This window comes from Mauremys reevesii, linkage group 17 (assembly GCF_016161935.1).
Source record: "Mauremys reevesii isolate NIE-2019 linkage group 17, ASM1616193v1, whole genome shotgun sequence".
NCBI classification, from domain to species: domain Eukaryota; kingdom Metazoa; phylum Chordata; order Testudines; family Geoemydidae; genus Mauremys; species Mauremys reevesii.
The window spans coordinates 6,333,874-6,358,329 of NC_052639.1; the positions used below are offsets into that span (position 1 = coordinate 6,333,874).

General features: G+C 52.5%; 1 protein-coding gene across 1 annotated transcript; it reads right to left on the reverse strand.

The window, feature by feature from the left end:
• Positions 1-1,690: 1,690 nt before the first annotated feature.
• LOC120384952 (paraneoplastic antigen Ma1 homolog) lies at positions 1,691-3,154 on the reverse strand. Its single transcript, XM_039504052.1, has one exon. It carries the CDS (start codon positions 3,152-3,154, stop codon positions 1,691-1,693), a length of 1,464 nt encoding a protein of 487 aa, XP_039359986.1.
• Positions 3,155-24,456: the final 21,302 nt, after the last annotated feature.

Sequence of the window (24,456 nt, forward strand, 5' to 3'; positions counted from 1 at the left end):
ATTGTCAGCTGGATAGCGCTTGCTAGATGGGGCACATGGGTTCCAAAACCCATTGAAGAGAAAGGGGCTGGGGAGAGGTATCTGTACTTGGTGGGGCAGGCTCCTTGTGTGAGTCAGAAGCACCAGTTCCACCTATGCTTCTCTCCACTGTGGAATGTCAGAGTTAACTTTTGATTCCCTTAAGAATCTAGATGCAGGTTACTGAGCTGAATTTATTGGGGCTCCCCTACTATGAGCTGAAATCACTGAAGAGCTGGACTTGCTGAGCTGAGAGCACTGTGCTGATGAGTGGGGGAGCCTGAAGCAATACTGGCAGAGCAGAGTGGAGCAGTGTGTGCAGCCACTGGGTGAGTGGAGCTGAGCAGCTCGTGAGGACGGCTGGAGCGGATCACAGGACAGCTGGTGGACCAGAGCAGCTGGCAGAGTGGAGCAGCCCACAGAGTAAGTGGAGCCGAGCTGTTTGCGGGGACGACTAGTGGAAGCAGAACCTCACGAAGAGGCAGGGCAGTTGGCCCCGAACCAACCTAGGCCCTTTCTACCTAGGCTGGGGAGGGGGACCTCTGCAAAGAGACTCTTGAACTCTGGGCTGCCTGACCCGGGACAGAGACTTTTGAATTGTGGGACTTTTGGGACTGTGGGTGATTTAGGGGGGTTGCTGGACTCAAGGGCCCAGAGAGAAGGACATGATGATGGCGCACGTCTTCCATCTCAGAGAGGGCAATCCTCCTAGACCTCTCCCTGAAGGGTCGGGGATCTTGTAGCCTGATGTGGTGTTCCACTCCTTTGGCACATCCCATATCCCACTCATGTAGTGAGAACACCTTGGATCTCTCACAAAGCTTTTTCCTCAGGCGATCTTTCCACTCCTCGGACAGTGGTGAGTCCCCGAAGTCAAACTTTGCAGGATCTATCATTGGAACTTCAGCTTCACACTGCGGTCTCACAATGCTTTCAGGTTCAAAGATGTCTGCAATCTTCTGCCCTGGTTTTACAAACACATCACGGCGTGTTTCATTAGCAACCAGGATAGTCACCTCCTCCTGGGCTTCAGCAGGTAGGGTTATGACTCCACTGAGAACCAGCACTCCCTCTGGGAGCCCTCCCTCGGTTGGCTGCTCTGCCACAGCTAATGTTCCCGTACTACCTTTTAGGCAGGTACTCCTGACAATCACCTCCTTTCCTGACATTGCAGGCACCACCAAAGGGACCGGGCCCGCATACCTCAGTGCTCCTACTGGCAAATCAGGCATCACTTTTCTTGTGTCCTCAATTTTCCTGTAGGCCGCGGCACAGTGTGTGTGTATCACCAAGGTGTTCAGATATTGGTCTCCTGCTTGCTGTCTGCAGTAATCGGCAAGTATCCTAAAGAGGCTGGAGTTGGTCCCTATTAGCACGGACACATCAGAGGCTCCTTTGGGGTCAGGGCATATTAAAGCAGCAGTGTCCACCTCCTGTCTTACCCCAGCAATCTCTTCTGGGAATTCCAGGTGTACTATGACATAGCCCTGATAGGGGTATTCATCCATGCTAAGGCCACACAGGCCAAGTCCTGTCAGGGGCTGTATAGGCAGATGCCCAAGCATCTGCTGGTAGAAAGACTGGAATATGATGGTCACTTGGGATCCTGTGTCAAGTACTGCTCTACATTCTGTTCCTTCAACCTTTACAGTGACCTCCGCTCGGGGTCCTATCAATCCTGGGGGGATTCGGGCCACATGGTTCCTTCCAGGGGAGCCTCCACATCCTGCAGGCCTAGGCAGCTCCCTTCCCAGGCCCTGGGGCCATTTCCCGACTTTCCCCAGGAGGTCCTCAGCTTTTGATATACCAGCATGGGATTCTCTGCATTCTGACACCTTGCAGCAATGTGCCCACCCTGGCCACACCGGTAGCAGAAGAAGGATTGTCCTTTCCCTTGCTGACGGGGTGGTGCAGAGGTTCTAAACGTAGTCCTCTGGACCATGGTACCAGAGGGTTCCTTGCACCTCAAAGTCTTTGCTGAATCAAAGGTATTCTCTAGTTCAGTCACTTTCTGTGTCAGGGCCTGCACTTGCTGGATAAGTTCCTCTTGAGGATTCACCATTAGTGCCTTGGGCGTCCGCATGGATGTTGTGCCAGTTGCCTGGTGTTGCTGCACCTCCCAAACCTCGCCAGCTGCCTGCCTCTCTTCTTCCTCTCGGACCTCTTTTATCAGGCAAGAGTAACTTGGTGGATTATCTTGCCGTTCCCTTAATCGAAGGTGGAGAAGGATTGGGTTCTGATACTGAATTCCTCTCACAACCTGAGCCAATCTAGTCCGGTCCATTTGCTCAACTGCTACTGCTCCCCTCATGATGGCTCTCTGTAATAACTTCTCCAACCTCTGGATATAGGCAGAACCCTTCTCTCCCCTTTGTTGCCTTGCATTGAGGAACTTGCAATAAGCATCCTCTGGACCCTCAGTTCTCCCAAAGGCGTGATCCAGGGCCTCCAGGCAGTCCTTCACCTTGACCCCTGGGTTACCGAGCTTTAGGGTGCGAATCACATCTAGGGCTGGCCCCCTGAGACACTCTACTAGTCGCCTTCTCTTTTCAGCATCAGGCACCGCCCACTCCTGCAGCATCTCAGTGGTGTGCTCCAGCCAGGGCTCAAATGCTTCCTCCCCAGGTATTGGGGTGGGACCCCCAGAAAACAACCTCAGCTTACGATAGGGGCTTGACTCAGGGTGGGGTGGCATAACTTTCTCTAATGCTCGCCCCAAAGCCTTCACCCACTCATCAGGTGAAGGAGCAGGCTCCTGTTGTGGGGCTTCCGGCTTAAGGCCCAACAGACCCGCCATATCAGCCAAAGTTTTTCCCTCTTTCCCCAAAAAGGCCGACATTTTCTTTAAAAACTCTACATCAGGGGTAGGGGCTGGTGAGGGCTGGCTCCCAGTGGTTATTACCTTCCACTCACCATCTTCCACTGCTATCGAGCCTGGAACCTGTAGAGGGTCCACAGCCGAGGGCAGCTCACACAGTACAGCAAAAGCCCCCTCCTCCCTCACAAACATGCGCCCACGCATTTTGCACTTACGCAGGTACTCAGTGGATGACCTTAAGGTAGGTTCAATTGAGCCCTCATCAACTGCCTCCAGCACCCCCGTTACCAGAAGACAGTTCCTGGGGTCAATATTCATCCCCTTGCACCAGTCCTCTAACAAGAGTAGGGCCATTATACAAACTCTAATCTGTTCCCAATACAACAGGTCAAAACAACAAGGTAATTTGCAGTTTTCCCAATTCAATGGATCACTCAAGATGTGCTTGCGAGGGGTGCTGACCCAGGATCCCGGACGAGCCCCCAAAAATGTAACCCCTCTGCCAGGCTGAAACAATAGCAGCAAGGGCCAGGTTCAATACCTAGGGGTCCCTTCCCCACAACGTAATGCAGACCAGCTCGAGCCCCCACCCAGTGACCTGGGAAAATCTTACACACACCCCTGGGCGCCTCAAGGAGGCAATACTTCCCCTCTCGCAAGCACAGACTCTTGGTGTAGCAGAAAGGTTTAATTACATAAGATAAACAACACCAAGCATGAAATTTGGAAAATACCTCAACTGGAGTTCATAGGTCAAACCGTGAGCAAAGACCCACCCCAGCAACTTGGGCCGTGTCCTTCTCTCTAGGCCCTTGAGTCCAGCAACCCCCCTAAATCACCCACAGTCCCAAAAGTCCCACAATTCAAAAGTCTCTGTCCCGGGTCAGGCAGCCCAGACTTCAAGAGTCTCTTTGCAGAGGTCCCCCTCCCCAGCCTAGGTAGAAAGGGGCACCTTACGTGGTTCAGGGCCAACTGCCCTGCCTCTTCGTGGGGTTCTGCTTCCACTAGTCGTCCCCGCAAACAGCTCGGCTCCGCTTACTCTGTGGGCTGCTCCACTCTGCCAGCTGCTCTGGTCCACCAGCTGTCCTGTGATCCGCTCCAGCCGTCCTCACGAGCTGCTCAGCTCCACTCACCCAGTGGCTGCACAAACTGCTCTACTCTGCTCTGCCAGTATTGCTTCAGGCTCCCCCACTCATCAGCACAGTGCTCTCAGCTCAACAAGTCCAGCTCTTCAGTGATTTCAGCTCATAGCAGGGGAGCCCCAGTAAATTCAGTTCAGTAACCTGCATCTAGATTCTTAAGGGAATCAAAAGTTAATTCTGACATTCCACAGTGGAAAGAAGCATAGGTAGAACTGGTGCTTCTGACTTACACAAGGAGCCTGCCCCACCAAGTACAGATACCTCTCCCCAGCCTCTCTCTCTTTAATGGGTTTTGGAACCCATGTGCCCCATCTAGCAAGCGCTATCCAGCTGACAATGAAACACCCCATCACAAGACAATTTTGTAGTTCCCCATTTACCCAATCAGGGTGACAACATTTCATTCCTCCTGCCCCAATAACAACGAAATTGGGGCTCCCACAGCTGTGAAAATAACCATCCCATGCTGCTTTGCGGTATGCTAAGTGGGGTGGGAGTGCCCATGCAAATAACCGAAATACCAATGCAACACTTTCCGCACTCCCCATAATTTACCACCAGATGTCAGGGTGGGGCTCATCCCTGTAGCCTTTGCCAGCCGAGGACTGTCTGACAGTGAAACTCGATATCCCATCCACAAGCTGGAGTTCTTGGCTTTGAAATGGGCCATCACTGAGAAATTTCGAGACTACTTGTATGGTGCTCAGGGTACGTCTACACTACGGGATTATTCCGAATTTGCATAAACCGGTTTTGTAAAACAGAATTTATAAAATCGGGTGGAGCGCGGCCATACTAACCACATTAAATCGGTGGTGTGCGTCCATGGTCCGTGGCTAGCGTCGATTTCTGGAGCGTTGCACTGTGGGTAGCTATTCCCTAGCTATCCCATAGTTCCCGCAGCCTCTCCCGCCCCTTGGAACTTCCGGGTTGAGATCCCAGTGCCTGATGGGGCAAAAATCATTGTCGCGGGTGGTTCTGGGTAAATGTCGTCAGTCACTCCTTCGTCTGGGAAAGCAACGGCAGACAAGCATTTCGTGCCTTTTTCCCCTGGATTGCCCTGGCAGATGCCATAGCATGGCAATCATGGAGCTTGTTTTGCCGTTTGTGACTCTCACCGTATGTGTACTAGATGCCGCTCACAGAGGCGATTCAGCAGCGCTACACAGAAGCATGCTTTTGCTTTTGCATGACAGCAGAGATGGTTACTAGCCATATTGCACCATCCAAACCCTTCCATAAATTGGAACTGTGGCTGATCATGGCTACCAGTCCTTTTGTACTATTTGCTGCTAGTGCCCCTGGCCAATCAGCCAGGGGCACAAAAGCCAAGATTGGTTACTAGCCGTATTGCACCTTCCATCGTTTTGTAACATTAGCTGCTGTCATAAGTGCCCCTGGCTGAGCAGCCAGGGACACAAAAGCAAAAATTGGGAATGACTCCCTGAATCAATCCCTCCTTTTTGGTTTCTAAAAATAGAATCAGTGCTGCCTAATATAGGCAAGTGTGCTAAAGAACCACCGTATCATAGAACCAGAGAGCACAGCTGCTCTGTGTCAGAGCCTGCAGAAATTATTATCTGTATGCTATTCACAGGGGGTGCTCCTGTAACAACCCCACCTGTTGATTCCGTTCTTCCCCCAGCCTTTCTTGGCTACTGTAGCATTGTCCCCCCACTTGTGTGGTGAATTAATAAAGAATGCAGGAATAAGACACACTGACTTGTTAGTGAGAAATGAGTGGAAGGCAGCCTCCAGCTGCTATGATAGTCCAGACAGGACATTAAGCAGTGTGTAGGAGAGAAGCCCAGCATCCCACTGCTAGTCCAGGAGCAACTGAATCTTTTCTTTACACATGAAGGGTGGGGGCTGATGGAGCTCAGCCCCCTGTTGCTATGATGAGGATGGTTACTAGCCATATTGCACCATCCATCCACCAGAAAAAATTAGGGCCAATAGGCTGATGATGAGGACAGTTACCAGTCCTTTTGTACCATCAGCTGAGGCTGATCATGAGAATGGATTTCCAGCTTTTTGTACAATCAGCTGATGCTGATGATGAGGATGGATTTCCATCATATTGTACCATCAGCCACCCATGGTGGGGGGGGGGGGAAGCAAGGATGTTGGTGTTGAGTGCTGCACTATCGCGTCTATCTGCAGCATTCAGTAAAGATAGGGTGACATGTAAAAGAGTCAGAGGATTGTTTTACCTTTCGCTTCTGGGGGTGGGTGAGTAGATTGCCAAGCTATGCCCTGACCCGCGGACACTGTGTTTGACCCTAGAAGCATTTGGAGCTCAGCCAAGAATGCAAATAATTTTCGGAGGCTGCAGGAACTGTGGGATAGCTTCAGTCCTCCAGTCCATGAGCGTCCATTTGATTCTTTGGCTTTCCGTTACGCTTGTCACGCTGCAGTGCGCTGAGTCCCTGCTATGGCGTCTGTCTGGAGATTTTTTAAAAAGGATTCTGAATTTCATCTTCTGTAACGGAGCGCTGATAGAACAGATTTGCCTGCCCTTACAGCGATCACATCCGCATGGTCCATGTGGGAGCTCTTTTTTTATTTTGATTTCGGACTGCATCGCCACCCGTGCTGATCGGAGCTCCACGCTGGGCAAACAGGAAATATTCAAAAGTTCGCGGGGCTTTTCCTGTTTACCTGACCACTGCATCCGAGTTCAGATTGCGGTCCAGAGCGGTCACTGGTGCACTGTGGGATAGCTCCCGGAGGCCAATACCGTCGATCAGCATCCACACTAACCCTAATCCGATATGTTAATACCGATACTAGCGTTACTCCTCTCGTTAGGGAGGAGTACAGAAACCGGTTTAAAGAGCCATTAAAATCAATATAAGGTGCCTCCTAGTGTGGACGGTTTTGGCGTTAAATCGGTTTTACGCTCCTAAAACCGATTTAAACGCCTAGTGTAGACCAGGCCTCAGTTCCAGGTGTGGACAGACAACAACCCCCTGACTTATGTGCTAACAAGTGCTAAGTTGGATGCTACAGGGCAGAGATGGGTGGCCGCCTTGGCTAGCTATGAGTTCAGCATTCAATACCGATCCGGGAGAAGCAATGTAGATGCAGATGCATTGTCCAGACGTCCGCAGACACCTGAAGTTGCTGTGATACCCACAGATGGAGTGAGAGCTATTTGCAGCATGAGTCGCAGAGAGCCAGAGGCCCATGAGAGCCTTCATGGATGTGTTGCTGAAGCTTTGGGCCTTCCCCCTGAATGCATGCCTTCTGCTTCAGTGAACTACATTGCATTGGACCAATCTCCCTTGCCCGTGCTCAATGCGGCTGACTGGCAGGAAGCCCAGCTGCAAGATACTGACATCCGTGATACACTACTTGCCAAAAGGGAGGGGCGAAGCCCAGCTGCGGTTGTCCCGCCCAACCCAGAAGGTAAGCTGCTATTGAGAGAATGGACCAAACTAAAACTGATTCAGGGAGTGCTACACCGTGTGACCACAGATCCTTTACAAAAACAACGGACCCAACTAGTGCTGCCGAAAGAGTACAGAGCCCTGGCTATGAGGGCCCTGCATGATGACTTTGGACATTTAGGAATGGAGAGAACCCTGGAACTTATTCGCAGTAGGTTCTATTGGCCCCGGATGGCTGAAGATGTTCGCAGAAAATGTGAAACCTGCTCTCGATGTGTTCAAATGAAAACTCTGCCCACAAGGGCTGCATATCTGAAAAACATCACCAGCAACAAACCTCTGGAGCTGGTTTGCATTGATTTCTTGTCCTTAGAAGTAGACAAGAGGAATATTGGGAACATTCTAGTCTTGACCGACCATTATACGCGATATGCGCAGGCATATCCCACACGTGATCAGAAGGCCACTACTGTCGCTCGAGTACTGTGGGAAAAATATTTCTCAGTTTATGGATTCCCAGCCCGGATACACTCAGATCAGGGGCGGGACTTTGAAAGTCACCTTCTGAAGGAGGTGCTGAGGATAGCAGGAATTAAAAAGTCGGGGACAATGCCTTATCACCCGCAAGGTGATCCTCAGCCAGAGAGGTTCAACCGAACCCTATTAGATATGTTGGGGACTTTGCGGCCAGAACAGAAAGCAACCTGGAGCCAACATGTTGCATTTTTGGTGCACGCCTACAACGCCACAAAGAACGACGCTACGGGATTCACCCCGTATCTCTTGATGTTTGGGCGAGAACCAAGATTACCCATAGACCTGTGCTTTGGTGTATCCGAGGATGGAGATGGCTATGAAACTCATCAGCAATATGTATCCCGACTACGAGAAAAGCTGCGGGATGCTTATCACTTGGCGGCATCTGCAGCTCGGAAGAACGCAGACCGCAACAAACATCGATATGATGCTAGGGTACGTCTGCAAGAGCTCCAGCCAGGGGACAGAGTCTTGCTGCGAAATTTGGGTATTGCTGGCAAACACAAGATAGCTGACAGATGGAAGGCAATACCTTACTTGGTGATGGAAAAGCTAGGAGACCTGCCGGTCTACAAGATCAAACCTGAAGAGGGTCCAGGGCAGGCAAAGACTGTGCATAGAAACCTTTTTCTCCCTGTGGGGGAATTGGTGGGCAGCCCTTATGAGATGGGCCACAACAGGGCAAGTGGGCAGAATGAAGGTGCTGTACCAAAGCCACCTTCCAACATGGACAGGCGGCCCCCTGCAGCTAACCTACCCCTACTCAGCACATCTGAGAGTGAGTCTGAGGAGGAAGACACAACCATGGTGTATCCTGGGATGAAGACAAGATTTCAGTCTCGATCAGCTGAATCAAATGAGAGCACCTCCTCTTCCACCCTAAACCCCATGGCAGAAGTATTTAGGCCTATTCCTGATACCCCTGAGCCACTGGTGGGACCCCCATGTGATGTCACGCCCGGGTTATTGGACAGCGGAGACATACAGGTGGAGGATGTCCTGAGCACCATCAACCCTCCACTGTTAGAACTGGAAATGCAGGGGCCTATGGCAGTATCTGAGGGGGACTCACAGGAAACTTCCCCATCCGTTACTCAAGAGGATGTCCCCCCTGCCACGGCAACAGAGATTCTCAATAGGCGAGACAGGGTAATAAGACCAGTGAAACGATTGACTTATGATGCACCTGGGGTGATTAGTGAGGAGCCAATACATTTAGCACACAGGCTTGTGGAAGCTAAAGTGGGCTATCTGAGGCCGTTTGACGGGGGCCAATAAGTTGGTACAGTAGGGAATGTGATTTATCGGGACGACAAATTCTCGGCTGGGGGGAGGATGTAAGCAGAGTCAGGATGAGCCCCACCCTGACATCTGGTGGTAAATTATGGGGAGTGCGGAAAGTGTTGCATTGGTATTTCGGTTATTTGCATGGGCACTCCCACCCCACTTAGCATACCGCAAAGCAGCATGGGATGGTTATTTTCACAGCTGTGGGAGCCCCAATTTCGTTGTTATTGGGGCAGGAGGAATGAAATGTTGTCACCCTGATTGGGTAAATGGGGAACTACAAAATTGTCTTGTGATGGGGGGTTTCATTGTCAGCTGGATAGCGCTTGCTAGATGGGGCACATGGGTTCCAAAACCCATTGAAGAGAGAGGCTGGGGAGAGGTATCTGTACTTGGTGGTGCAGGTGCCTTGTGTGAGTCAGAAGCACTAGTTCCACCTATGCTTCTCTCCACTGTGGAATGTCACAGTTAACTTTTGATTCCCTTAAGAATCTAGATGCAGGTTACTGAGCTGAATTTACTGGGGCTCCCCTACTATGAGCTGAAATCAGTGAAGAGCTGGACTTGTTGAGCTGAGAGCACTGTGCTGATGAGTGGGGGAGCCTGAAGCAATACTGGCAGAGCAGAGTGGAGCAGTTTGTGCAGCCACTGGGTGAGTGGAGCTGAGCAGCTCGTGAGGACGGCTGGAGCGGATCACAGGACAGCTGGTGGACCAGAGCAGCTGGCAGAGTGGAGCAGCCCACAGAGTAAGTGGAGCCGAGCTGTTTGCGGGGATGACTAGTGGAAGCAGAACCCCACGAAGAGGCAGGGCAGTTGGCCCCGAACCACGTAAGGTGCCCCTTTCTACCTAGGCTGGGGAGGGGGACCTCTGCAAAGAGACTCTTGAAGTCTGGGCTGCCTGACCCGGGACAGAGACTTTTGAATTGTGGGACTTTTGGGACTGTGGGTGATTTAGGGGGGTTGCTGGACTCAAGGGCCCAGAGAGAAGGACACGGCCCAAGTTGCTGGGGTGGGTCTTTGCTCACGGTTTGACCTATGAACTCCAGTTGAGGTATTTTCCAAATTTCATGCTTGTTGTTGTTTATCTTATGTAATTAAACCTTTTCTGCTACACCAAGAGTCTGTGCTTGCGAGAGGGGAAGTATTGCCTCCTTGAGGCGCCCAGGGGTGTGTGTAAGATTTTCCCAGGTCACTGGGTGGGGGCTCAAGCTGGTCTGCATTACGTTGTGGGGAAGGGACCCCTAGGTATTGAACCTGGCCCTTGCTGCTATTGTTTCAGCCTGGCAGAGGGGTTACACTGATTTGCAGTGCCTGTTTCTTTCCTGGGCTAAGGTATCTTTAACTTTCTGCAATAATAAAGACTGTTTTCAAAGCCAAAAATTCATTTATTGAAAAGAAAATTACTTTATTGAAAGACACACAACTTTTTGGGAATCTGAAAGGGCAGGGGGGTGTGGTGGGGAACTGTACAGTCACAGGTTTCAATATGTCCTGTCTGGAGCGCTGTGCAATGAGTGCTGCACTTCAGGCTGGCTATACTGTATGGCGATGGGGGTTGAGTGCAGAGGGTAAGGGTCGTAGTTCTCAGGGCTGGTTGGTGAACATACAGGTGTTGGAGGCAGCTGGTGGTGGTAAGAACCCGGATGTTGGGGAAGGGGTTTGAAGCTGGCATGGGGGCACAAGGGAAAGAGCTTTGGGACAAGGTATGCAGGGGGGGGGCGGGGGCGGTAGTGCTCCACCTGCATGGCTACGAGCGCCTGGATAGAGTCCGCTTGGTGCTCCAGGATGCTTATCAGCCGCTCCATGCTTTGCTTCCTGTGCGTTGTGGATCCTGCTTTCCCTCTCCCTCCACTCCTGTGCTTTTTGATTCTCTGTGAGAGATTGGTGCATCACTTCGTGCAGCATGTCGTCTTTGCTTTTTTGCGATCTCTTCTGTAGGTTTTGCAGTCTCTCAGCCGGTGATAACACGGACAGCCGAGATCTTAAGATTGCATCTGTAAAGGCAAAATGCAACACTTAACAGAGGCAGCATTGTTTATACCAGACAGAGTAATGATTCCCCCGCACTTACGGAGGGCACACACAGTCTTCACAATAGCATAATTTTCCCATCCCAAAGAGAGCGCACATAACCCACGGGAGCCCCGAAATGGTGAGTAAGGGGGACTGATTGTTTCAGGGCTGTACTGTCCTCTGGGTTTCTGTGCATTGGGGAAAGCAAACAGCTGCCGGGGGCACCTACACTGAACACTCTCCCAACATTTTCCACAGGAGTTGATCCTGGAGGCTATCTCGCTGCTGCGGGTCACGTGGGAAGCAAGGGAGGGTCTTCTACTGCAATGCGGATTCTGCCCTGGCCCCTATGCAGCTTGCCTGTGTGCAGCAATGGTCCCCCCACCCCTCACGGCACAGTGGCGCGGATGCGTTAGCCTGATTGGGACAAGGACCACGGTGGCTCTCCCAAGAAACCTGCGCAAGCGCATTGCCCATGCTCTGGATGAGACTTTTGAAGAGACTACTGAGACCGATTACCGCGACGTGATAGATCACATCAATGCAATATTCCGCATCTAGGCATGCATGCATGCAGCCCTAACCCTCCCTCCTCTCCCGAAAAATTTCCATCCTGAAAATAAAAGCCGCTTACTGGGAACCCGCTCCTCTGTTTCTCCTTCACCAAGTACCGGCTGCTGCGACTGGCTACCTTCCTCCTGGCTTGAGAAGAGCTCCTGGCTGAATGCCTCCAGGGACTCCAGGGTGTCTCCCCCCACCCCAGTACCCTCACTCTCGCTTTCCTCCTCCTCCTTCCCCCACTCAGAAGTGTCCATCGTGGTCCTCAGAGTGGAGGTGGGGTCACCCCCAAGTATCGTGTCCAGCTCTTTGTAAAATCGTCAGGTCGCGGGGGAAGTGCTGGAGCGGCGGTTTCCCTCGTGGGCTTTGCAATAGGCACTCCGCAGCTCCTTCACTTTAACCCTGCACTGCAGTGCGTCCCGGTCATGGCCCCTTTCCAGCATGGCCCTTGATACCTGCCCAAAGGTATCGTAATTCCTACGGCTGGAGCGCAGCTGGGACTGCACAGCTTCCTCCCCCCAAACACTGATGAGGTCCAGCAACTCGCCATTGCTCCATGCTGGGGTTCGTTTGCCGCGTGGAGGCATGGCCACCTTGAAAGATTTGCTGAGAGCACTCGACACCTGGCTGAGCAAACAGGAAGGGGATTTTTTAAAATTCCCGGGGAATTTAAAGGGCGGGTCTGACAGCTGGTCACCTGAGGCCAGGGCAGTAGAGTTCGAACTGATGAGCAGAGTGGCTAGAACAGGCATTCTGGGATACCTCTGAATACTTCTGGAGGCCAATAACAGCGCTTTTGGTGGCCACACTGGCGCGGCAGCGCTGCATCAGCAGTGCTATAGTCTTTATTCCTCTTGTAGAAGTGGAGTACAGCCAGCGCTGTAGCCAGGGAGATACAGCGCTGTATGTGCCTTGCCAGTGTGGACGGTGAGTGAGTTACAGCGCTGTAAAGCCACCACCAGCGCTGCAACTCTCAAGTATAGCCAAGCCCTTAGAGCCTTGTCTACATGCAGAGGTTGTACTGCTCTAGTTATACTGGTGGAGTTAAAGCTATGCAATTCTCGCCCCCCCCGGCCCCCCCATTGCATAGCTCCAGCTATACCTATACACTTAAAAAGCTGCAGTGGTGCAGCTGTAGTGCTTTAGTGAAGATGCTACTACAAGCTTCTTCTGTTGGCGTAGTGAATTGACCTCCCTGAGAGGCAGTAGCTACGTCAACAGGAGACGCTTTCCCGCCGACCCAGCACTTTCTACACCCAGGCTTTGGTCAGTGTCACTACGTTGCTCACAGGTGTGGATGTTTCACACCCTGAGCAATGCAGTTACACCAATGCAAGTTTGTAATGCAGACCTGGCCCCAGATAATCACCTTTATACAGGTAGAACTGCATCTGCACTGGAGGGATTGTGTCACTTCAACTCTGCCAGGTTAGTTAAAGGAGAACAACTTTCTAGTGTAGACAAGTCCTGGTTTTCTGTTTTTCTGAACACTGTGTGTTCATTTATTGAGTGCGTAAGCAGAGTCAGGATGAGATCTACCCTGACATCTGGTGGTACATTATGAGGAGTGGGCAAAGGAATTTTAGGAATGTGCATTTGCATTGGTAAACCCACTCCACTTAGCATAACACACGGCAGCATGGGATTGTTATTTTCACACTGTGGAATCCCCAATTTCTTTGTTATTGGGGCAGGAAGGAAAAAAAAGTGCTGTTACCTTAATTATGTGAATGAGGAACTATGAGACTGCTTTATGACAGAAATGACTCAACCTACATTAAATAGTACTTGCTAGACAAGGGACAGGGGTTCCAAAACCCAGTGAATTGAGAGAGGCTGGGGACAGGTATTTGTACTTGGTGGTGCAGGCTCCTTATGTGAGCCAGAGGCCCCAGTTTTGCCTATGCCTCTCTCCACTGTGGAATGTCAGAGTTAATTTTGATTCCCTTAAGAATCTAGATACAGGTTACTGAGCTGAACTCACTTTGGACCAGTAGTGCACTGGCACTGGGCTCCCCTACTGTGAGCTGGAATCGCTGAGCTAAGAGCACTGAGTACTGTGCTAACCAGTGGGGGAGCCTGAAGCTATACTGTGGAGCAGAGCAGCTGGCAGAGTGGAGCGAGCAGTTTCCGAGGACGGCTGGAGCGGCTCACAGGACAGCTGGTGGACCAGAGCAGCTGGTAGAGCGGAGCAGCTGTGGGACGGGTGGAGCAGCCCACGGAGCGAGCAGAGCTGAGCAGTTGCGGGGACGACTAGTGGAAGCAGAACCCCATGAAGAGGCAGGGCAATTGACCCCAAACCACGTAAGGTGCCCCTTTCTACCGAGGCTGGGGAGAAGCAGCCCCCCCAGTGCACTCTGCACCCTCAATCCAGCCTGACTGAGTCCAGGGGAACACAAAAGTGACTGCAGCCTCCTGCTTGGGCTGTGGGACACTGGGTAGGAAATGACGTCTTACGACCTCTGCACTGGGAAGATGATTGTTCCATTTATATCCCACAAATCTGAGCAGGTTGGGCAATCCCTGCTCTCTCCAGGCCTCGGTTATTACAGTGGTGTTGCCACGTAGTCCAGGGCAGGCAGCAGCAGCTTCCTTTCCAGGGGCCTGACGGACATTCTCCTTGTTGAGCCAAGGAGCTTTGGCTATGGGCCCAGCGCTGGCTGTCATGAGCAAGGCCGGAGGGCGCTCGCCAGGGCTTATCCCCTCTGATCCCCAGGCAGTGGGACGCCATCCACCAGGGGAGCCCACCCTGGCTTGGGATCCTCGTGGATCTAGATTGTGGGCCTTGAGGGCAACGGTGTGTTTGAAAATGTGTCTCCCTGAGCCAGGCCCTATGGGCGCCTTCCCCACGGCCTCCCCTGCAGCCCCAGCAGCAGCGCTGGCTGAGCCAGGAGTGCTGCGAGCTGTTGCTCAGCACCTTCCCCAGCCTGCTGCTCACCTGTGCATGGCAGGGGATGGAGGGGAGCAGCTCTGCCTCTGGCTGAGCCCTTCCCTCCCCACACAGTCCTGCGGGTCAGACCAGGAGAGGGGAAAGGCGAAGAAGCTGAGCTGCAACAGCCAGTCACGGCTCCTGGTTCTCTGCCCCAGCCCTGGTGGGTGGTGAGTGTGGTGCCCAGCTGGGGGCACTGTGTGCTCCAGCCTCCCCATGCCGAGGCTATGGGGCACTGAGTGTCAGACCCGGATCTGCTGGACCCACGCTGCTAGGGGGTGGTTTCCTTTGCGCTGGGAGCAGGACAGCACAAGGACTCTGTACATTTGGATTGGGGCCCCTTGGCCCTTCAGAAAGAGGCTGTCTGCTCTCGGACTGAGGGGCTCAGAGCATGTGCTGGGGGGGTCACCTGAACTCCTCCCTCGGTGTGTCTGTCTCATTGCACTGTGGAGCAGTCTGGGATCCCAGGCCCCATCCTTCCGGCGGGTCCCCTTGGCTGGCTGGGTGTGCAGGGGATGAGGCAGGGCTCCTGAGTTTCCATCTCTGGGCTGCATTCTGGTCCCAGTGTAATTCCCGTTCCTGTGAATGGCCCACGCAGCGCTGCAGTCACGTGAGTGGGGCTCTGTGCACCCATTGAACAGCAGGGGCTGTGTCTCCCACTGCCCCTGATTCATAGAGTGTGTGAGTCTGCTACTGACCCAGCCTTGCTCCTTAGTCCCTGCCAACTCATGGTTTAGCTCTGCTGTGTCAGCCGAGGTGGCGGCCGGGACACACAGGCAGATCCCCTGTAGCTTCGGGCTGAAGCAGCTCCATAATGCCAGTCACTGTGGGTGTAAGCACAGGCTGGCCGTGCAAAGCTCTGTGTGTTCACTGAACAATTTATTAAACATAGCAGCCCTGCAAAGAATTTAATTTAATTTAATTTAATTTAATTTAATAGTTGATTCAAAACACATTGATTAAATATTTCATTCCCACGGGGACAACAAATGTTGTTTCCCTTTTGGCAGACGCAGCAGCTGTGGCCAGTGTTTGTTGCTAAATAACTGTCATATCCCTGATAATAGCCCACCTTAACTGATTGCTCTCGTTACAGTTGGTATGGCAACACCCACTTTTTCATGTTCTCTGTGTATATATCTATCTTCCTACTGTATTTTCCACTGCGTGCATCTGATGAAGTGGGTTTTAGCCCACGAAAGCTTATGCTCAGCTAAAGTTGTTAGTCTCTAAGGCCTGGTCTACACCAGGGGCGGGGTTCGAACTAAGGTACGCAGCTGAACTCGAAGTACCTTAGTTTGAAGTACTTACCCGTCCTCACGGCGCGGGATCGACGTCCGCGGCTCCCCCGTCGACTCCGCCACCGCCGTTCACGGCGGTGGAGTTCCGGAGTCGACGGGAGCGCGTTCGGAGTTCAATATATCACGTCTAGATGAGACGCGATATATCGAACTCCGAGAAGTTGATTGCTACCCGCCGACCCGGCGGGTAGTATGGACGTACTCTAAGATGCCACAAGTACTCCTGTTCTTTTTGCTGATACAGACTAACACGGCTACTACTCTGAAATCTATCATATCCCTGATTCCTTCCCATCCCTCTGTGGCCTGGACAAAGCAGGGGTCCGGCGTGAGCGTGTGATCTCTGAGTTGAAGGCTGACTCGGGAGGAGGGATTAGAGGGCTGCTGTGTTCTGAAAAGTGACTAAATGGCTCCAAGAGGGTAGTTTCTATGATTCCAGGTCAGATGTGAGCGAGTAGATCAAACGTGATCAAACAAACAGAAGTTTCACTAGCTTATAGACTTATACACCCATAGTGCTAGAAGGGACTGCAAGATGCAGGGTTTCAGCCTGCAAACTCCCCTGGGCTCCCAGAGTCAAGCTGGGTCCTTTCCTTGCTTTCCATCACCAGTTTTAACGCCAAATCTGTGCCCAGCCCCGGGAACCCTGCCTACCACTGGTATAGGCCTGGCACGGAGAACCATAGGAACTGTAACTCTAGGCCAGAAAGTCCTACTGGCCCCAGGCCTAAACCTAACCCAGCAAAGCCTCCCCTTAGGAACATTAACCCTAGCCCACGGAGCCCTGTCCTTAGGGACTTAGTGACTCCAGGCACAGCCCTAGTCTGGGGTGGACTCCCTGTGCATTGTGGTGGCTCTAGCTTTTTTGCCGTCCCAAGCACGGCAGGCAGGCTGCCTTCGGGGGCTTGCCTGCGAGAGATCCCCAGTCCCACGGATTTGGTGGCGTGCCTGCGGGAGGTTCGCCGGTCCTGCGACTTTGGCATACCCGCCACCAAATTGCCGCTGAATTCGCGGGACCAGGGACCTCCCGCAGGCAAGCCGCCAAAGGCAGCCTGACTGCTGCCCTCACAGGGACCGGCAGGCCGCCCCCCGCGGCTTGCCGCCCCGGGCACGTGCTTGGAGCTGCTGCTGGGTCAGCCCCTACCTGTACCATAACTAGTTGCTTCCCAGCCTAAGGGGGCAGGATTACTTGAGGTCAGGTGACAGTTGGAAACATGGGGCCTCACAACAGGGCTATGAGACAGAGCTCGGTTTGGAGGGGGCTCCTGGGCAAGGCCCTGAAGGAGGGTTGGGAAGGACTCCGGGTGGGGTCAGGGCTGTATCCCAGAGCAGGGAAGAAGGGAAGGAGAGTCCCGGGGTGGGCTGAAGAGGAGCCCAGGTGGGGCAGGGAGAACCTCTTGTCTGGACTTCTGTTACCCCAGCAGGGGACTGACCAATGGGGTGACTCAGCCAGCCGGCGAACCTATGGGAATCCCCGGGAGAGACAAAGCCCTGGTGAGGGAAATTGAGGCAGGGAGCACTTGCAGTGCCATGCTTGGCCAGCAGAGGGCGCTAGAAGGCAGGCCTGCCCTGTGAAACGCAGGATGTGCCAGCTGGCAGGATGCCCAGCTTATAAACACTGAATTGCTCAATTTAAAGTCAGTCAATCAAATCACAATCTCCTCCCCTCCCCCCAGCAACACAGAACTCAGCTGGGAAGGTGTGACATATTCTCCACTCCCTCCCACACCTGCACGGCTGGGAAGGGGCAAACGGCAGCCCCACGTCCTAACTCAGGGGGCTGCAAGGAAAGCTGCTCTTCGCACAGGCCCACTGCTTGGCTGAAGGCACCTGCTCCCCTGACTCACCCTGAACACCTGAAACCAACGGCCTGGCTGCAGAGCAGAGATCACAAAAGTCAGGAAACACCCAGGTAAAGGCAGCTGCCTCTTCTGCTGCCCGAGCTGTGCGGTGAGTGAAGCCTGGCCTCATCTCCGCCTCCAGCACTGCACAATGCACAAGATGGGCCATCGGCATGTGGCATTTCACAACATTTAAGGGCTTCTCTCTGCAGCGTGAGCATTCACTCACCATATCACTTTGCATGGGATACAGCCGCCCCTGCCAGCCAACCGTGGGCCCCAGCCTCAATACAGGAGCCTGTTGTATGGCAGAGCTCCCCGGCCAGCTCAGATCCTCCATCTCCAAAGGCCTGCAGGCTCAGCCCCTCGCGTCGCCCGGGGAGCCAAGGGGACTCCCAAGACCTGGCGGGCTCTCAGTGCAGCTCCTGAGGCATGACCCTCATGGCAGAGTAGGGACGGACTCAGCTATGCTGAACGCCATCGGAATGACTTACCAAGGGCTGGGGTGGCTAAAGATGGGATGTTTTTCCAAAAGCTCTGCTCTAGTTCAAGCAGGAATGAATTCAGGGGAGCCTTAGGACCCATGGTGTACAGGTCAGACTGGGTGATCACTGGGGTACCTTTCAATCTCTGAATCACAAAGGGAATTTTTTACTGAGGCTGCTGGATTCAGACAGACCCCACAGTTCCCTCTGACTGCCAGTGTCAACGCACAGGGTGTCCCTAAAAGCTGGCCTGGGGTCCAGGAAGATACCCACACACCTCCTGGGTGTGGTGCTCTGTCCCATCTAGTGGCACCGAGACCACTTAGAGAGAGATTAATGAGTCTGCTCTACAGCTTAGCTAAGGGCCATATGGCTTTTAGCTCATAGAATAATTCCTCCCAGTTTAGTGTCTGCAAACTTGCTGAGGGTACAGTCCTCACCATCCTCCAGATCATTAATGAAGATATTGAACAAAACTGGCCCTAAGACCAGTTGGGGCACTCCGCTTGATATCGGCTACCAACTAGACATGGAGCCTTTGATCACTACCCGTTGAGCCCGACCATCTAGCCAGCTTTCTATCCATCTTATACTCCATTTATCCAGCCCAGACTTCTTTAACTTGCTGGCAAAAATACTGTGGGAGACCATATCAAAAGCTTTGCTAAAGTCAAGGAATAACATGTCCACTGCTTTCCCCTCAGCCACAGAGCCGGTTATCTCATCATAGAAGGCAATTAGGTTAGTCAGGCATGACTTGCCCTTGGTGAATCCAAGCTGACTATTCTGATCACCTTCCTCTCCTCTAAGTGCTTCAAAATTGATTCCTTGCAGACCTGCTCCATTATTTTTTCAGGGACTGAGGTGAGGCTGACTCGCCTGTTGTTCCCTGGATCCTCCTTCTTCCCTTTTTTAAAGATGGGCACTACATTAGCCTTTCTCCAGTCATCCGGGACCTCCCCTGATCTCCATGAGTTTTCAAAGATAATGGCCAATGGCTCTGCAATCACATCCACCAACTCCTTTAGCATCCTCGGATGCAGGGCATCCAGCCCCATGGACTTGTGCTCGTCCAGCTTTTCTAAATACACCGGAACCACTTCTTTCTCCTCATGCAGTAGAGGCTCATGCGCTAAGCTCCAGAGGTCCCAGGTTCAATCCTGCCTGCCTGCTGATGACCAGCGTGTGTCAGCATTACACTGGCCCCATGACAGTCTTATGCTACGGCATGAGATCAGAGTCACCAGCTGTCATAAATATAAAGGGAAGGGTAACAACCCTCATGTATCAATTAACATAAAATCCCTCTTGGCCAGAGGTACAGAATTCTCTTACCTGTAATAGGTTAATCAGTTCAATTAACATAGTTGGCACCTGATCAGAAGGACCAATGGGACAGAAGATACTTTCAAATCTGGGGAAAGGGGAAGGTTTTGTTTGTGCTCTCTTTGTTGGTTCCCTCTCAGGACAAAGAGAGAGACCAAGCAAGTAAACCAGCTCCTAAAAAGATACACCTCTATCTCGATATAACGCTGTCCTCAGGAGTCAAAAATTTTTACCGTGTTATAGGTGAAAATGCATTATATCGAACTTGGTTTGATCTGCCAGACTGCGCAGCCCCACCCCTCCAGAGCACTGCTTTACTGCGTTATATCAGAATTCATGTTATATCGGGTCACGTTATATTGGGGTAGAGGTGTACCTGAAATGATACATCTAAAATTACAGAAATTGTAAGTAAAGGCAAGGTAATGCATTAGAGTATCTTTTGTTTTAGTTTGTGAATTTTTCCTATGCTAAGAGGAAATTTTATTCCTGTTTTGTAACTGGGAAGCAGAGTTAGAGGGGAATCCTCTGAGTTTTAAATCTTTTTATTTACCCTGTAAAGTTATCTTACATCCTGATTTTGCAGGTGTGATTGTTTTACTTTTTTTAAAATAAAATTCTTCTTTTAAGAACCTGATTGATTTTCAGTGTCCTAAAACCCAGGGATTTGGTCTGTGCTCACTTTGTTAACCTATTGGTGAGGATATTATTCTCAAGCCTCGCCAGGAAAGGGGGTGAAGAGGCTTGGGGGGATATTTGGAGGGGGGGATAGGGCTCCAAGTGGCCCCTCCCAAGGACAAGAAAAGGAATTTGTGCCTTGGGGAAGTTTTTAACCTAAGCTGGTGGACTATAAACTTAGGGGATCTTTCATGCAGGTCCCCACATCTATACCCAAGAGTTCAGAGTGGGGAGGGAACCCTGACGCCAGCCATAAGAGACTCTGAGAGGCTGGCAAGCCCAGCGGTGAGCTGCACAGCCTGTGACCATGAAGACCTCTTGCTAGGCTTAAGAATCAATTCTCTAAACAGTTATCAAGAGTCAGGTAAAGCTCCAGGGGTAGCAATCATGGCCAGGGGCAAGGAGACACCCCAAGGTGCTTTTTAGTCCTTCCCTGCAGGTGAACCTGGTCCTTCTGGACACTGAAGATGAAGAAGCAGATCTGGTATTCTACCACCACTATGCACCATACCCCACCGCCACTCCCATACCCCCATGGCAGCCCCTGGCACAGCCTCCAGCATGGGCACAGGAGCCTCCACCGTACACCACGTCAGCCTGGACCCACACCCAGCCTCAGCAGGCCGGACTCAGGATGAGCGAGTAATGAGATTGCACCGTCAGTGGGAAGCCAGCCACAGGAGGCGTACGGAACCCAGGCCAGCAGAGGGAGGAGTTGCTGGTGCCATGGACAGAGAAGGGGGATGATGGGTTTATCAAGCGAGCAGGGAAGGTGGGAAATGCCCTGGTCCCAGTCGCATCAGAAAGGGAGATGGGCAGAGCCAACTGCAGGGAATGCAAGAATTCCAGTAAATTCTCCCATTTAATGAACTACATCCCCTGCTACCAGGTTAGAATCCCATGCACTGCACTCACCAGCTCCTCCAGCTCCTGGGTCCTTCCTCCTCCCACTCAGACCCCGAGACAGTCCCTTCCATGGGCACTAGCAAGGGGTCTGTCTGGAGACTGGGGTGCATGAGGGCCCCCTTGCATCATGGGAGATGTAGTCTGGCCCAGAGAAGGGAATGTGGGCATGTAGAAACCGAACTGCAGCTCCCATGAGGCACTGCAGCAGGACAAAGAGAAATGTTTGGTTTGGGGACATTTGGTTTTTTAACAAAAACATGAATTTTTCCAGGGAGTGCTGTGAACACAGTCATTGGGGCAGAAACCCAATTTTCTGGCATCCTGTTTACATGTACAGTTTTCACCAGCCCTGGCTACCAAGGGTGATGAACCTGGTCCTTCAGCCAGGGAACCCAGACAGTGGTGTGACGTTGCACTCCATATGCTTTATGAAAATATGCTTTGAATGTGAATATGATGTAACTGGAATATGCTTTATGCAAAAAGTCTCAAAACTTACAATCTGCTGAGTGTGTTCATCCTATCTGTATGCATGTATCATTCTTGTATCTGAAGCAGAAATATGAAGTAGAACTCTGACGTCCTATTGTAATTATGCAAAATGTGGGCCATTAATAGTGGTTTAGACTCTTGATGGCTCCCATTGACTAGGACAATGTATTAGGCTTACATGTGTGTGTTTTTGCTTTATTTACTTTGTTCTGTCTGTTATTACTTGAAACCACTTAAATCCTACTTTTTATACTTAATAAAGTCATTTTTGTTTATTAATTAACCAGAGTAAGTGATTAATACCTGGGGGAGTAAACAGCTGTGCATATCTTTCTATGAGTCTACCCTGTATACATTTTATACAGAGTAAAATGAATTTATTTGGGGTTTGGATCTCATTGGGGTCTGGGTGTTGGTGATAGGTGACCAGCTGTGCAAATATAGTGCCCATCTTTTAAAAAGAGAAGAAGGAAAACCTGGGGAACTAAAGCCTCACCTCAGTATCTGGAAAAATCATGGAGCAGGCTCTCAAGGAAACCGTTTTGAAGCACTTGGAGGAGAGGAAGATGATCAGGAACAGTCAGCATGGACAAGAGCAAGTCATGCCTGACCAACCTAATTGCTTTCTATGATGAGATAACTGGCTCTGTGGATGTGGGGAAAGCGGTGAGTCAGAGGCCATTCGGGGAGGACTGGGGTGAAGTTTGCTGGATCTGCAAAGATCCCCACCTTGCTCACTGGGGCGGACTGCAGTATAATTGCCACTCATCATCGGCAAGGAGGGTTTGGAGCTGCTGCTTCTGCCTACCCTTGGGCTGCCCCTCTGCAACCCCAGTACCCTTCTTGGCTTTTAACAAGGCCGCAGCCTGGGGGTTTTCCAGGCCAGAGCTGCCCAGGTCCTCTGGCCTTTCTCCAGCCCTGCTCCACTTCAGGTAGCCTGCTCTGCTCCCAGGCAGCCAGGTCCATCTCCCTCCATAGCTAGAGAGAGAGAGACTGCCTGAGCTCCTGGCTCACAGCCTCTTTATAGGGCCAGCTGGGATGGGTCATTCAGTCCTTTGTTTAGGGCTTCAGTTTGTAGCAAAGTCCCTCCAGTGATTAGACTCATAGAATATCAGGGTTGGAAGGGACCTCAGGAGGTATCTAGTCCCCAAACAGATTTTTGCCCCTGATCTCTAAATGGCCCCCTTAAGAATATAGTTTTCAGTTTGGCTACATAACTCCTTAAATATCACCCGCATACATCTCCCAGTGACCAGGACAACCAGTGCTTTACTGGCTGTTGGTAGAGACGTCAGTGTCATGCTTTGCTGCACTGTTGTGTAGGCATTAGACCCAAAGGGTCCCTGTACACCTCTAGGCACCCTCTAAGCCTGCTACAAGTTGGCACCAAGCAAGCTTTGGGTCACAAGTACCTGCTTTGAAGGGGATGATGTGCGCTGTTTGGTTTCTTTCGGATGGATAAACATGTTTGTTTAAACCATTGTTCTGGTGGGTTTTTAGCATGAGAATTTCAGCCTGAGTATTAGTCCCCTGCTGAACTTGCAGGGAAGATTTTGTGTTTTACAGTCTCCTACCTTCTTGGACATGTCCTGGCCTTACGGGCTGAGTGAAAGGAGACAGGATCCCAGGGATCTGCTGAAATATTGTCATAGGCTGTTGGGAAATCTAGAAAACAATGCAGAGAACAACTATGAGATGTCTGGGGGTAGGGGGATGATTCGGGGGAGGAAAGGCTGGGAGCAGGAGGGGTGATTGGGGGAGGAAGGGCTGGGAGCAGGGGGTGATTGGGGAGGAAGGGCTGGGAGGGGGTGATTGGGGAAGGCAGGGCTGGGAGTGGGGATGATTCGGGAGGAAAGGCTGGGAGTGGGGGCGATTGGGGAGGCAGGGCTGGGAGCGGGGCGATTGGGGAGGCAGGGCTGGGAGTGGGGGCGATTGGGGAGGAAAGGCTGGGAGCAGGGGTGATTGGAGGAGGCAGGGCTGGGAGTGGGGCGATTGGGAGGCAGGGCTGGGAGTGGGGGCGATTGGGGGAGGCAGGGCTGGGAGTGTGTGGGGATTGCGGGAGGCAGGGCTGGGAGCGGGGTGATTGGGGAGCCAGGGCTGGGAGTGGGGGCGATTGGGAGGCAGGGCTGGGAGCGGGGAGGCAGGGGAGGCAGGGCTGGGAGCGGTGGGGTGATTGGGGAGGCAGGGCTGGGAGCGGGGATGGTTGGGGAGGCAGGGCTCGGAGTTGGGGTGATTGGGAGGCAGGGCTGGGGGCGATTGGGGGAGGCAGGGCTGGGTGCGGGAGGAGTGATTGAGGTTGGCAGGGCTGGGAGCGGGGAGCGATTCGGGAGGCAGGGCTGGGGGTGATTGGGGAGGAGGGCTGGGGTGATTGGGGGAGGCGGGGCTGGGAATGGGGGTGATTGGGGAGACAGGGCTGGGAGTGGAGGTGATTGGGGAGGCAGGGCTGGGAGCAGGGGGCGATTGGGAGTCAGGGCTGGGGAGTGATTGGGGGAGGTAGGGCTGGGAGTGGGGGTGATTGGGGAGGCAGGACTGGGGGTGGGAGTGATTGGGGAGGCAGGGCTGGGAGCGGGGGCAATTGGGGTGGCAGGGCTGGGGTGATTGCGGGAGGCAGGGCTGGGAGTGGGGTGATTGGGGAGGCAGGGCTGGGAGTGGGGGTGATTGGGGAGGCAGGGCTGGGAGTGGGAGGGTGATGGAGAGGCAGGGCTGGGGGACGATTGGGAGGCAGGACTGGGG